At 34.9% G+C, this 15692-nt stretch overlaps 1 protein-coding gene across 2 annotated transcripts in view; it reads right to left on the minus strand.

Annotated features, from left to right (window-relative positions):
- FAT4 (FAT atypical cadherin 4) overlaps positions 1-15692 on the minus strand; it is a 178510-nt gene that overhangs the window by 47400 nt on the left and 115418 nt on the right. For both annotated transcript variants that reach the window (XM_064383905.1, XM_012473052.3), the window contains exons 8-9: positions 12338-12518; positions 201-451 (exon numbers count right to left, since the gene is read on the minus strand). In XM_064383905.1, the coding sequence (XP_064239975.1) occupies positions 201-451; positions 12338-12518 (432 nt within the window). The remainder of the gene's footprint in view (positions 1-200; positions 452-12337; positions 12519-15692) is intronic.

Consider the following 15692-nt stretch of genomic DNA (forward strand, 5'->3'; position numbering starts at 1 on the left):
AATTGGTTTGGGAAGAAAGGGTTCATTTTCAAGTTTCAAACATTTTTCAATTCCACTAGACAAAACAACCTGAATTTTAGAGGATTTACAAAATTAGGCTACATAAGAAATATATATGTAAAATATCATAAATGTTTTTATAGAAATGTCTGATACACAGTTTGCTTGTATCCATGTGGCCTCAGAATCTGGTTGATTACCTGGTAGAGTAGGAGATGGGATGTGAGTGACATATGGGTGATGTTGAAATCTTGGTGGATTGTCGTTGACATCAGTCACAGTGACGAGCACACTGGTTGAACTGGAAAGAGGCTCTGGGGAGCCTGCATCACTGCAGACCACTACCAAAGTATAATTATCTTTTGTTTCCCTATCTAACAATGCACTGGTGATGATTTGTCCTGTGGATGGGTTGATCGTGAACTGAGAGTTTCCACCGATGATCCTATAACTAAAGCAGAAAGCAGAACTAGGGATATGTCGTATAGTTTTAATATTGTAACTTCTATTTACTCTAATTAAAAAACTGAGGTGGAGATGCAAGCAAACATTACAAGAAAGATCACACACCAATGTCAGAAAGACTACTGCTAGCTCTAGATCATAAATATTTCAAACTTTATGTGAACATCTCATTGACAATCTTTATTGTGAGATGTCCAGTGATGTCAAGGTAGTCTTCACTAGGGTTGTAGGACTCTTAAGTTGTGCAAGGCCACAAAACAAACCCATAAGGCTACCATGTTTTAAATAAATGAGCCTGAAAGCATAAATAAGGGGCTTTGCTCTCATATTGTGGTTAATGGCCAGGATTACAAATGAATATCTTTTAAATGAAACTAAAAATTATTTTTCTGCTGTATATCATAATAAACCAGAGAAGATCAAATCAGTTGAAAACCGTATTCTTCTAAGACAAAGCCTGTATTTGGCATGTATCAGCTTCTCAGAACAACTAAAGGACTGATTATTTATACAAAGACCTTTCTAGTGATTAATTCTCTCTTTGTCATTCCTCATATGGTTTTGTTGCTTTCTTGTCAGGAGAGGTATGACATCTTCATGTATGTTTTGATGTTAACCAGATAGGTTAGCAGGCAGGAGTTTCCACTGAGAAAAGCTTCTCTCTTCTTTCTGAAGAGTAAAGCTGCCTGCATATACTACTGATTTTGTGTATAAGGTGGGGTCCCAGAGATCAGCCAGGAAACAAGTAGCTAAGCTTGAAGGTTCAGAAATTGGCTGTGCTCCATAATTTTTAAAGTTGAAAGATAGCATGGAAATAGATATCTTTAAAAGTTTTCTTTTTTATACCAACAAAGACATATCCTTGTTGGAGCTAGCTCCGTGCTTCTACAGTTTACTTTGTGTCTATATAAACATAGCAACAGCATATATCTAATAGAAACTGCAGAAAAAAAACTCCATATTGCAGCCAGTAATATGTTCATTCCTATTACGTTCACAGCTTAAAACAAATATTTCAGCACGTTTTATCCTACTTTAGTAAAACAATTAACTGTTGAGGACCTTATATTTAAACATACAAGGAGTCTTATAAAATGATAGCAAAACGGGGAAATAATAGAGAAGTAGTTTGGTTGAGAAATGGCTTCAGTATTGATAAAGTACTTTACATCACTCACATTTTAAATACATTTTCACAAACTACATGGCAGAATCAGGCATGTGTGAAGATAGCACTAACTATATAGTTATTGGGCCAGAAGTGACTATTAAGTATAATTATTATCCTTATATAGTAAATAATATCTATTCTCTTTATCAAAATATAGATATCAAGTTTTATACATACTGAGAACCTGAAAATTCAGGACTCACAAAATAATCAAAATACCTTACCATTTTACAAAGTGCAGAAAACTGGATTTTGGAATTGTATGATTTTGTTTTTTGAACCTTGTTGCTATCAGTAGATGTAGAAGCAATCAAATAATTTAATAGGAAAAAAAAAACTAAGTCACACTGCCACAAATTTTTTTAGTTTTATGATGGCAACGTTCCAAGGTTCAATCAAATATTTATTCCTATTCACAAACAAAAATAAAATAAGACTGATTAAAAAATACAAATTTTCATCTGGATGTTTTGTATATGTCAAGACCATGGTGATAGGCAAAGGATGTGGCCTTTAGTCCAGTTTCACTAAATGATCTATTCAAAGAAACTTGCTATGATTTAAAAGTTCCCTTCAAAACTCACCTTGAAATTTGTCATTGTAACAATGTTGAGAAGTAGGGCCTTTAAGAGGTGATTAGACCATCAGTGTTCTACCATTATGAGTGTATTAATGCCACGATCATGGAAGTGGGAGTTAGTTGTTGAGGGAGTGGGCTTCTGATAAAAGAATGAGTTCAGCCTGATTTCCTCTCGCTGTCTCACATGATTCCTCACCATGTGATGCCTTCTGCCCTCTGACATGAAATAACCCATAGGAAGCACTCACCAAATGCAGGTCCACAGTTCCTAGCCTCCAGAACTGTGAGCCAAATAAACTTCTACTCTTTATAAATTACACAGTATGTGGCGATAGCAGCAGAACACAGACAAAGAAACTTAGGTTATAAATTCTTATTTTTTGGCCAGGCGTGGTGGCTCATGCCTGTAATCCCAGCACTTTGGGAGGCCGAGGCGGGCAGATCACAAGGTCAAGAGATCGAGACCATCCTGGCCAACATGGTGAAACCTCGTCTCTACTAAAAATACAAAAAAATAGCCGGGCATGGTGGCATGTGCCTGTGGTCCCAGCTACTCGGGAGGCTGAGGCGGAAGAATCGCTTGAACCTAGGAGGCAGAGGTTGCAGTGAGCCAAGATTGTGCCACTGCCCTCCAGCCTGGCACAGAGCAAGACTCCGTCTCAAAAATAAATAAATAAATAAATTCTTATTTTTTATTTTATGCTATTGCCCATATAATTGTCTGTTTTAAAGTAGGTAATATATTTAGTATTTTTTAAAATGAATGAGTAAATTATCATTAATATCTTATTTTTTTCTACGCTGCACTAGATTCTAAAGTGTATAAAAGTATATTTTAAATATGAGATATTCTAGAACACCAGTTGCATTCAAATTTATATTTCTAAGTTTTTTAAAAATAGAAGAAACACAAGAAGCTCTGTACCTAGGTTGACAGTTAAGATAATATGTCTAGATTTTTGCCACATCTCTTACTTGAGGCTTGGTTCTATTCTCATCCCTCCTGATGACCTCTCTGCCCTGCATTAAGTTTTGTAAGGTTAAAAACTTTATTAGATTGTGTTTTGTGGTATCTTCTTAACAGTTAAACATTTATATTGTTCTTTAAAGATTTCCAGGAACTTATTGATTTCTTAGTGCATATCAAGCACACTACTGGAGAATTTATATATGCTTTTATTTAAATCCCCAAACAATCCTAATAGTTTAGTCTTAGTTTTGACTGTTTAGAGATAAGGAATCTGAATCTAACAGAGACTAGGTAGTTGCACAAAGAAACATACAATCTCTAAATAGAGTCTGAATTTCTGTCTTTATGACTTCAACATGCACTTTTCCCCTTACACCACAGTAGAAGGAAGGTGAAACTCAACGAGGGAATGTAGTGAAGACAGGAAATGTTGCACCTGATTGCTAAGGCCAACATGGACTCTTGCTCAAGTTGTGTCAACACAGAATGGGTTCACATTAGTTCAATGAAAATCAATAAACATGTTAATTCATTTTCTAATTTGAGAATACATTACTATTTCAAATCATTTGCATAAACAAAGACCACCGTGAACCCTAAATCAACTCATCAACTATTGCTTTTGTAAAGTTAAAATTTCCCCATTTGATTTTTAAAACTTCTTTGCATCTTCCTGAGATCTACCAGGGTTATAGGCATTATACTGTCTACTGAGAGAATACGATCATTTAGTAACAGTTGAGAGACTGAACTTTAGAACACAGTTCACTTGGACATAAATTTTAACCTCATTAATAGCACTTAGGTTCACAAAAATCTCTTTTTTTATTATACTTTAAGTTCTGGGATACATGGGCAGAATGTGCAGGTTTGTTACATAGGTATACACATGCCATGGTGGTTTGCTGCATCCATCACCCTGTCATCTAAATTAGTTATTTCTCCTAATGCTATCCCTCCCTTATCCCCCTATCCCCTGCTATCCCTCCCCTAGCCCTCCATTCCCCAACAGGTCCCAGTGTGTGATGTTCCCCTCCCTGTGTCCATGTGTTCTCATTGTTCAACACCCACTAATGAGTGAGAACATGCAGTGTTTGGTTTTCTATTCTTGTGTCAGTTTGCTGAGAATGATGGTTTCCAGTTTTATCCATGTCCCTAAAAAATTTCTTAACGTTTTTAAGCCTTCTTTATCTGTAACGTGGAGATCACATTTTACTCTTTTTATTTGGTAGTTTTGAGTATTAAAAATATTTTGTATGTAGAGCACTTGGCATTGTAACTGATAAATGGTAAGCATTTAAAAGTCTAAGTTTACAAACATAATAGGATCTATATAATATATATTTATAATATAGTAGTCTATTATGTAGTCCATCCAAATCCATCTACATACAGGTTGAGTATCCATTATCCAAAATTCTTGGATCCAGATGTGTTTTGGGATTTGTCTGGATCTTAGAATATCTGCATAAACATAATGAGATATCTAGGAAATTGGTCTCAAGTCTAAACACAAAATTCATTTATGAGGTATCATATGTACCTCATAGACATAGTCAGAAGATAATTTTATCTAATATTTTTGATCATTGCTTGAAACAAAGTTTGTGTACATTGAAACATGGGAAAGCAAAGGTATCAGGTGTGGAATTTTCCACCTGTGGCATCATGTTGATTCTCAGAAAAGTTTAGAACATTTCTATTGCTTTGGATTTTCAGATTAGGGATGCTCAACCTGTATTTAGATAATCAAATGGATAAAGGGACTTTAAATTAAAAAAAAAAAGACATAGTTAAGTAGGTAAAAAATCCTGGTTTTAAGTTTATATCCTTTATAAAAGAAAGATATACAAAAAAGTATTTACAAAACAGTGAAGTGCTATGAAATAGTAAAGTGGTGTCGGTGTAGGTATTCAGAAAACAAAGTCAAGAGAACACTCTTGACTGGAATGATTAAAATAAAGCCACCTCAGAGAAGGGTAAATTTAACGTCAGTTGCAAAGGGGCTACCTATTTTTCAATAGTGTTCAAAAGGGGAGGAAAAAAAGAAGTTCTTGGTTTGCAGGTCATGTGATCTCTGCTGCAGTACTCAGCTTAGTAACATACAGCCAGAGCAGCCATAGACAATTGGTACCTGAACGGGCATGGCTGTGTTCCAGTAACACTTTATTTACAAAAACAGACACTAGGCTCAATTTGGCCTGCAGGTAGCAGATTGTCAAGGCCTGGTAAACAATATACAATAAACTGAACAAAGCTATGAGGCTTGAGAAAACACAGATCCTTGTCCCATGAGCAGAAAATGATCCAGTAATGCTGAACTTCTGGCTATATGTTGCAGAGTTTTGCAGAATTCACTTGGGAAGATGCTGGGGACATATATGGGGTGACTAGAATTTGAACACTGGGAGTCTTCAAACTGGAATAGAAAGATTTTGAGGAAGAAAGTATAATTATTAAAGCAGAGCCAAGAGATGCTCATGTTGATGCATACTACTGCCATTGCCCTTCAATTCACTGACTCAGGTTTGCTTTGTACAAATTATTTACTATAACACTGGGAGAGAAATCATTATGAAACATAAACTAGTCATGTTTTCATGCTTGCTGCTTAAAACATTTTTGTTGTTTCTCTCCTTAGATGCAACAAGAAATTTTGAATTTTTTATATGGTATACAAAGTCCATTCCAACCATATGGAAATACTTTCTCTGATGCCACGTTTTGCATAGCTAAAGAGCTGATACTGTCTTTAACTAGAATGTCTTTCATTCCTTTATTTGTCCAAAAACTATTTTTCTGTCTTTCTAAAACTTATTAATTACTTGAAGTTTCTAATGATTTTCTCAAGTATCATTGACTATACTGTTATCTTTCCACCTATTCCATGCTTAAACTATACTTGTTATAAAGTACTACAGAGATTACAAAATTACCTCTTCTATTAAATTGTACTTCTCAGCCCTAGAGTGTCAAACTCCTCAGAGTTTAACAAAGTTTTTGGTACATAGTCAGGGCTTCTTAATTTTACAGGATAGTATACTACAGAGATTGGAAGGATTAGAAACTGGAGTCATGGAAGTGAGTTAATTTTCATTATAATAGTACAGGCATGATGTAATTATGGACTGAACTAGGATCTTGGCAGAAGAGATACCCTGAAGAATGGGTGCCAGATGCATTAGAAAAGAAGAAACATGAGAATTTGTCCACTGATTGAGAATAAGAGAGAGGATGACCCTTAGCCGCAAGGTGTGGTAAAAAACAAACGAAGGCAATATTATTAAGAGAAAGCAGAAAACCAAAATGAGAAACTGGAAAAGTAAGGAATTTTAGGTACACTGTGTTTATGATGCTAACAGAGCCTCCAATGTAATATGTCTATCATGGAGTTATAAATATGGGTGGAAAGTTTTGGAGTGGAATCAGAGTTGATAGTACAGATTTGGAGGTTTAGTCATAGTATTGATGATTACAGCAATGGAATAAATAAATCTCTCTCTCTCTTTCTCTCTCTCTCTCTCTCTCTCTCACACACACACACACACACACACACACACACACGGAAGTACTGAGAATAATGCAGTAAAAGGTATTAAAATTACTTTCTAGGGAGAGAAAAAAAGAGAAATGGAAGACAAATTGTGATCAGAGATGCAAGATGACAAGAACAATACTTATGCAGATATCCAGGAGGAAAAAAATGGCAAAGAGAAAAGATGGCCTGACCTGTAGTGTGAACACGGCAGAAAGTAAAGGAGAATAAGGACTCAGAAAAGTCACTGGACATGACGAATTTCAGTAGTTTTCTGACAGGGCCTTTTTTAGGAAAAAAATCAGACTAAAGATTTTCAGGAATGAATAGCCAGAGAAAACAGGTTGTGAAGCCAACCTTTCAAGAATGTTGTATTAAAAATAGACTGAGTAAAAGCAGCTATTCTAGAGAATATTAAAATCATTCATTCAGTGCATTTATTTAAGTGACAACCACTGTCATGTACCAGATACTGTAAAAGAAGGAATATATTAGGAGTAAAATAGATATGAGAAGAATAAAAATTTTAAAACCCTTGAATTAATTTAAGTGACTTCTGTGTCCTAATAATTGTGCCAGAGACATTTATGTATGGATTATTAACTGATTCCACACATACTGTTTTATATCTAGTAGGTGGTTAGTAAATGTTTATCTCACAAACTGTGAAGTATAAATTCTTATTTTCATTTTTTTTTTTGATGCAGAAACTAAGCATCGGAGGCATTAAAATGAATTTCCTAGGCAATGGTAGGCAAATAAAAGAACCAGAATTCAGCACCAGATATTCTGAGCATTTCTGTAGATAAGCTAATGTATGTAAATGAGCATTTATAAAGATATATACATTGTCCAAGGAAGAGAGAGAACTTGAAGACACAGGAGAGAAATGAGTAACTTTTGAATTAACGAGTTGGAGAAAATTGAATGGGAAGAGAGTAAGGGCACATATTAAGAAATTTTCCTTAGAATGTTGACTTTGTCAGTAGAGTTTGTGACATTCCCCAGGGCTGTGGCATAGAAGAATAGAAGCAAGGCTTGAATAGAGATTCGGTTCAGTTGGGAGAAAAGGGGATACATGTCTGTAAAAGCTAAGCTCTGGAATAGGTATGTGGAAGGCAAAGACATAATCTGACTAGAGCAAGACTAAGAAAGGAAAATATTAAAGATGAAGTAAAATGTATAACTTAAAGTAAGTACGCCAGTTGTAGAAATACAAAGTTTGATCAAATAGGTAGAAGTGAAAAGTAAACATCTATTGGCTGGATGCTGTGTACAAAATCAGGCTAGATCATTTGAAAAAATCAACTTATAAGACACAGAAAAGTTTATGCTCCTAGAGATCTCATCAGTAGTCCCATCATTAGTTCAGTAAATAACCTAACTATGTACAATTTAAATGGAAAATAAAATAATTAAAACAATAGCTCTTTTAAACTGAAAAAAAGAATAGATTTCCTTCAGGATACCATTAATAGCAAGGAGTTATTAACACCAACCATAAAATATACTATATTCCAATAAGATTTTATCAAACCAGAGTACATAAGGTTGAGGTTATAATACCTATTTACTTTATCTGTGAAAATATTTTTAATTTAAGCTGCAATAATTGTTTGCCCCAAGTTAATTTGCAAGTGAATACAATGTTTTCTTCACAAGATAAAAACAGCTTCAATTTTTCACTTTAGCTTACTATATGATAGTCTGTATAGTCATTTAAAGATTTTCACTGATGGGGTTTTTGGATTTCAATGAATGTAAAAATATAATGTTAATTCTTATATTAAAAGAAGAAAATTTAATCAACCAATCACATAACCAAAATTCATACTATCAAACCAAAACAATCCCATCACCTACCAGTACAACTTTGTAAAATATTCTGAAAGTATGAATACAATTTTTTCTAGACCAAATTTACAAGCATAATTCACCAGCATAGGATAGCATTTTGCAATGAATCTTTAACATGCACTAGGAAAAAACAGCATGTCATCACAGCATTTTATTCTATAATTAAATGAATGACTCAATGGAAGACAGGATCAACTTTGTAAACATTCAACTTCATATTCAGGAATTTACACATCTCATATAAGAGAATTTCCCTGTATCTGATAGATAATATTCTATATGCTGTCTAAGAAACAGTATATAGAATATCTGCATGGATGATAAAAAATTATTAGATTATCACACTACAATAGGTAAGATATCTCTTCCAAAATCATTATCAGAAACTTATTTAGAAGTAACGAATGATAGATAGGTAGAGGTCTAGGTGTTTTGCATGATTAGAACTATTTGGATTGACAGTTATTGAGCACTGTTTTTTGTTTCAGGCACTATTCTAAGTAGCTCACTTAACTTATTTTACTTATTCTCTATAAAGTCAGTTTCATTATTACTTTGCCTAGTCCACTGAAAACCTGGTCCGGAAATATTAATTTGCCCTTACTCATGCAATAGTAATACTAGAGTCAGGATTCAATTCCACACAGTTTAATTCCCAAGGTTCTGCTCTCAATGTTAAGCTAAAGACTTTGGATTGAATCTTTTTTTTTTTTTTTTTTTTGCAACAGAGTCTTGCACTGTCACCCAGGCTGTAGTGCAGTGGCATGATCTCGGTTCACTGCAATCTCCACCTTCTGGGTTCAAGCAATTCTCCTGCCTCAGAGTAGCTGAGACTATAGACATGTGCCATGATGCCCAGCTAATTTTTTTGTGTTTTTAGTAGAGACAGGGTTTCACCATGTTGGCCAAGATTGTCTTGATCTCCTGATCTCGTGGTCTGCCAGCCTCGGCCTCCCAGATTGCTGGGATTACAGGCATGAGCTATGGTGCTCGGCTTGGATTGAATCTTAAGATAGGGATTTCATTATTTTTATGCTTTGGTTTAAGACGAGGGGAGGGGAGGAGAGGAGAGGGGAGGGGAGGGGAGGGTACAGGAGGGGAAATTTAGTGGCCTTTTGAAGCTCATAACTTGGAAGAGGTTCATTTGTGCCTGCCTTCCTCTGGTTGGTGCAAAGTATAATGACTCAAACAGGCTATGATCCTGGACAGAAATTTCTCAGTCCTCTATGATTTGACTTTACAGGACTCTGGGAAGTCAGTTCTTCTCTTGGAAGTAAGTCTAGGTACACTGAAAGAAATTTGCATGTAGCTTTCCCTCCTTTTGCAATGCATGCATATGTCCATTCTGTCTTGGATTTCCTCTGTTGTCTCTAGCCAGACCTTCTTAATTTCAGACCTTCTTAACTCTTACCTTAACTCCTAGTCTCCTTGGAGACTTTTCCTCCTAAATCTGTCTTCTGTTGAATTCCAAGAGACTGGTTCTAGTCCTTCTTTCCTTCTCTTGCTACACGCTCTCTGACATGGTTTGGCTGTGTCCCCACCCAAATCTCACTTTGAATTGTAATGATACCATGTGTCAAAAGGCAGGGTTAGGTGAAGATCATTGAATCCTGAGGCCGGTTTCCCCCATACTGTTCCTGTGGTAGTGAATAAATCTCACAAGAACAGATGGTTTTGTAAATGGGAGATCTTCTGCACAAGCTCTCTTGCCTGCTGCCATGTAAGATGTGACTTTGCTTTTCCTTGCCTTCTGCCATGATTTCAATGCCTCCACAGCCAATGTAAGTCTTGGGTAGGTCTTTATAAAGCAGCATAAGAACAGACTGATATATTTTCCAAAGATGTTCTCATTCAGTTTACTGGTTTTAAATGTCCTCTAAACACTGGTGACTCTCAAATCTGTATATCCAGTCCTGACTCAAACCCTAAGCTACACATACTCATATCCCCAACTTCCTAAATGATATCTCCAAATGAATGAATAACAGTCATCTGAAACTGTATTCAAATAAAATATTTCTGATTTCTCCCAAAACTATTTCTCCTTCAATGCTACCCATTTCAGTAAATGATATCATGATCTGCCTAGGTGCTTGAGTGGAAAACTTAGTAAATGATTCTGATTTCTCTCTTTCATTTGATATCACATCTAGTTTCAAAGGTATTCCCCAAATCTATTTGCTCAATTTTCATTTTTCTACATAAGTTCAAAGTTACTCTACTTGGAGTAACTTTATTAATTAGTGCCTAAATGGTGTCACTGGTTTCTCTCCATAAACTCTCTCTCTACAGTCCTGCCTCATGAGATTCCATCCAAAGGCAGACCAGTTTATGTGTCTCTTCTGTTTAAAACTTCCCAGCAGTTTCTCGCCTAAAGGTAAATTTGAAAACCCCAATTCTGTATCATGACTTAGAAACCCTTATATGGCCTGCATGATTTGGCCCCTGCCTACCACTCTGACTCCTTTCTCACTCTGGTCCAGACATGCTGACTTTCTTAGATAAAATAACGAGCTTAATTCCATCCCATAGCTCAGTCCTTTCAGCTTCAAGGTCATTCAATTCCTTAGAGAGGCCAAGTATTGTGGTCTGAATGTGCTCTTTAAAATTTGTGTGTTAAAAGCCAGTTTTCCAAAATGATTTTGTTAAAATTGATAACAAAATAAGACATTAATGAAATCATTACCATATCAGTAGATATGTTACATATAGCTGATAATTCTTAACGTCTCAAACTTTGACTTCTGATCCATTACTGTCATAGCCATCTAACCAACTTTAATTTACCTAATACCAGCCTATAGAAAGTAGATGAGGGGTATAAAATATAAAGTGGAGGAGGGGTATAAAATATTTACATCTGTGAGTTTTTCTCTAGAATATTTGGAACTATTCATTTCTTATAGTTTAGTATAGATATGGAAGAAGGCAACAAGCTAGGTCATTAAAACATTGCAACTCAATTGCTGTCACATCCTTTCTGAACAAGTTATCATATTTCTGTTCTCCATTTTAAGAGGATTTAAGCAAAATAAAATATATTTACTAAATGAAGAAAACACAAATATTCTTACTGGGGCTAGTAGTGGGTTAAAATAGTCAAAATTATTTGACATTTTCCCAAGCAATGAGTAATGCACGTTTCTCTTCACAATGAATCTGGGCTGGTCATCACTGCTTTGACCAACAGTGTATTATAGAAGTGCTGCTATGGCACATCTGGATCTGACTTTCGAGAGTTCTGGGAGCTTTCACTTGTGGCTATTGGAGTTGACAACCGCCATGTAAAAAGTCCAACTACTTTGCTAAAGAACCACATCAGGAAGTTCTGAGACTACCCAAGGACAGAATGGGCCTACGTGATCCCAAGCCTTCCAACCAACCCTGCCAAGGCAGCAGGCATGCAAAGTCATCTTGGGTCCTCCAGATCATCCAGTCAGCATGTAAATACTGCAAACTCACACCAGACAACCCCATGAGACAGAAGCATCACCCACTGTAGACCCAAACTACAAAACCATGAGATATGATAAAATATAAATAAAATAAAATAAAAATTAAATGAATTGTTAGAGTAATAAGTAAAATGTTTACTGTTTGAATCCTCATTTTATAAATTGTTGGTTATCAGCAATAGATAACAAGAATAAGATATGTCTTAATATATCGTTCATTTAAATAAAACATTGTATTCGTGTCGTCCAAAAACTACTGTTTAATGAAAAAATGGCCAAACTTTACAAAGGAAAACATACTGACCTTATAACTGCGTTTGTGGAAGCATCAGCATCTGAGGCATTTACCAATAAAACATCTGTTCCAGTTGGTGCATCCTCAGGAATTGTTGTGAAATACGCTTTACTGGCAAATGTGGGGACATTGTCATTCACATCATCTACTATGATACTGATTGTTCCAGTTCCGGTCAAGGCAGGGGATCCTAAAAACAAAAGAAAATCAAGTCTCAATGCCTATAAATGAAAACAAAGAATAACAAATTTAACGATAATGAGCTGCAGACAGAAATACTAAAGAGAATTTAGGAAATCTCCAAGTAAAATTTCTGAACACATAAGTTATTGAGTGATTTTTAATTCTGTTAGAAGAAAAATATTTTCATTTGTTAACTAGAATTTGAACTCTTTCCTAGTAACTCTGCACAAAAAAAGCATGTATCATGCTCTTATTCTATTTTAAAGGTGCCGATTCAACAATGCAGAACACAACAATATCATCTGAATGCCACAAAAGAGGCCCTGCTGGTAATTTCTCTGAAATTACATTAAAATAGCGCAAAACCAGATTTAAAGAATACCCACAGGCATGGGAGAGCTGGCCAACTAACAAGGCAATGTTAAAAACTGGACTCTCAGCTGTGACTATCATTGTTAACTATCACAAATTCCAGTGTCTCTGAGGTATTTAAATCCCTTTCCCATGCTAATCAACACCTGTTAGTGGGAGAAAAAAAAGAAGCTTCAAATTATATCTCAAAAGTGTTATCTTGACGTGCTATAATAACTTTATAATGATGAGCTAACCCAGAATCACTTGTGCTGCTTCTATTTAAAATTCAATGTAATGTGAAAAGATTCATTTTTATTTCCTGTTCCAGCTCTGTTATCAATATATAGTGAAAACCCAACATTTGCCAAACACCTGGGCTACACTATCTGTACTACACAAAGTTAGCAGACTCATTTTGTGGTGAAGGCTAGATGCCATATCGGTTGGAATCTGTGGGTTGTCCCCGTATCTGAAAGGCCAATTATCTACCTTTGGTTGTGTTTTCAAAACAGTTTTTTCAAACTCAAACTCTTATAAATAGAAATAATGAAGATCCATTTAACTGCATTTATATAAAACAAAAGAAAGCCCCAGATACTCTCCTTTTCTGCTTAAAATACTACTTCACTTTCAACAAAGTTATTTTCCTTAATACGACATTTAAATTATCCTTAACTTTATCATTCAATATTCTGTAAATAAAGACATCCATTCATTTATTTGTAAAATTTTTATGGAATGCTCTTATTAGCACAGAATTCTCAATCTCACAATATTATTTTCTAACAATTGGGTAATTTGCTGGTATTTCCTTTACCACTATTCAATCATTTTTTATGTTCTTAGATTGTAATTACTCGTGGCCTAGTACCAATCAGCTTTTATGCTCAGATGTATGCACAGGAACCAAAATCAACAAATGGGGAAATTATGGAATGAAATGTTTTTGGAGATCTGTTATGTTTTTTCTTTATATAGTAAGCTTACATTCTAGGTTAGATGAGAGAATGTGTATGACTAGCTGAACAGAGCACAATAAAGAAGCGTGATACCTCCCAGAAAATGATGCCATTAAATTTACAGGGCACACTGATAATTGTTGCCATATAGACATATATATATATATATATATATATATATATATATAATATAAGCATTTCATTTAAATTAACATTCAAACAGTCAAAAAAAGTTGACATCTAAGAAATATCTAAAAAATTAACATAAAATTCATGACTGCAGAAATCTTACCTATTAGTGTTTGATTTTACATTAAAGGGAAAAAATAGCCCTCAATATATTGGTTATATGCATAATGAACCACAAACTTAAAAAAATTAAATGACTTTTTAGTACTTGCTTACTGTAAGCAATGGTAAGATTATGTATCAAATATTTCACACACACAGCAAAATAGATATGAAAGTAGGATACAATGTGGAAGCACAGCAAATAAGACTAAAAATTCCATGCAACATATTAAAAGAAAAATCAATAACAGTAAATATTTATTTAGTCCTTAGATATGCACGCACTGGTTTAAGAAGTTTACATGAACTCTCTTATCTAATCCTCATAAATCAGTACTGCTGTCATCTCCATTTTGTATATGAGTAAACTCAAGTTTAGAAAGTTTAAGTAGCTTTTTCAAGGCCACAGACCTAGTAAGGAATGTCACTGAGATGTGACTCATGGAAAGTAGCCCTGGAGTCTTTACCACTGACAAGCAGCTGGAAGGTACTGCCAGTAGCGGAAACAGCACTGCTCCCTGTGCTGCTCTGGGGATCTGAACAAGCAGTGCGTCACTGAGCCTATGAGAGCACCAGGCAGGAGGTGGAGAGAAGACCCAACAGAGAGGGAGCTTCGCTACTGGCCAGAGTAAGTTTGTGGGGCATTTGGGCACAATAATCTTGGCCTAGATTTTAAATTTCTCATGAGCAATATATTAAGGCTAAAATAAATATTTTGGGGTGTATTGTTGAGTACCAATGTTTGGCTTAAATTTCTTGAATGTGTGTTTCACGATATACAATTTTATGAAATGGAAGTTAATGATCTGAAAAATGTTAGCAGGGTTCCCACCAGTTGCATAAAACAAAAATTATCTAGCGAATGTGTGTGTGTGCATTTGTGTGAGCAAAATGGGGTGACATGGAAGACAGAGAGAAACTGAAAGAGGGGATACATAAATCAAGGTTCCAGAGAGGCAAAGGATAAGAGGAGATGCAGGGTTCTTTAATCTCTTTTACTGATATTTTATTCTACTCACTAAAAATCAGTCTTCATCTGTAAAATGAGAATAGTAATAGACTCAACCCCAAAGAGGTATTCATAAGAATGTAATGTGCTTAGGACTTTACCTAGCACATAGTTAAATTATATTCCATGTTATTCATTGTTTTTCTTGTACTTGTTCTAGAGACAAAAAAACCCACAGAAATGGATATAAATTGTCTATTTTTTATTATATAGTTTTCTGTGTTACAGCTCTCAGGATTCTGTCCCTTCCCCAAATCTTTCAACTCAGTCTTATATTATTCAGGAAGATATTTTGAATAATAATTCATCTCAATGATTAATTTGTGGTGAAAGAAAAACATGGGACATTTAGCTCTCTAAAAATCCACAGTTTTATGGAAGACATAGTAAACTGGGCATTTTAAAATGTGAAATTTTAAGATTTACATTGAGATTTCAAGAAAGATCTGTATATTTCTGGTATAAACATTGTGCTCTATTCACAATATCTAAACTTATTAACAAAATAAGTAACTGGAAGTTAAATTTAAAATATCATATTGATATTTGATATTCTAAAGTATCTGGT

Source organism: Aotus nancymaae, unplaced genomic scaffold (assembly GCF_030222135.1).
Source record: "Aotus nancymaae isolate 86718 unplaced genomic scaffold, 86718_ANA_hifiasm-v0.15.2.pri h1tg000033l, whole genome shotgun sequence".
Lineage (NCBI taxonomy): Eukaryota > Metazoa > Chordata > Mammalia > Primates > Aotidae > Aotus > Aotus nancymaae.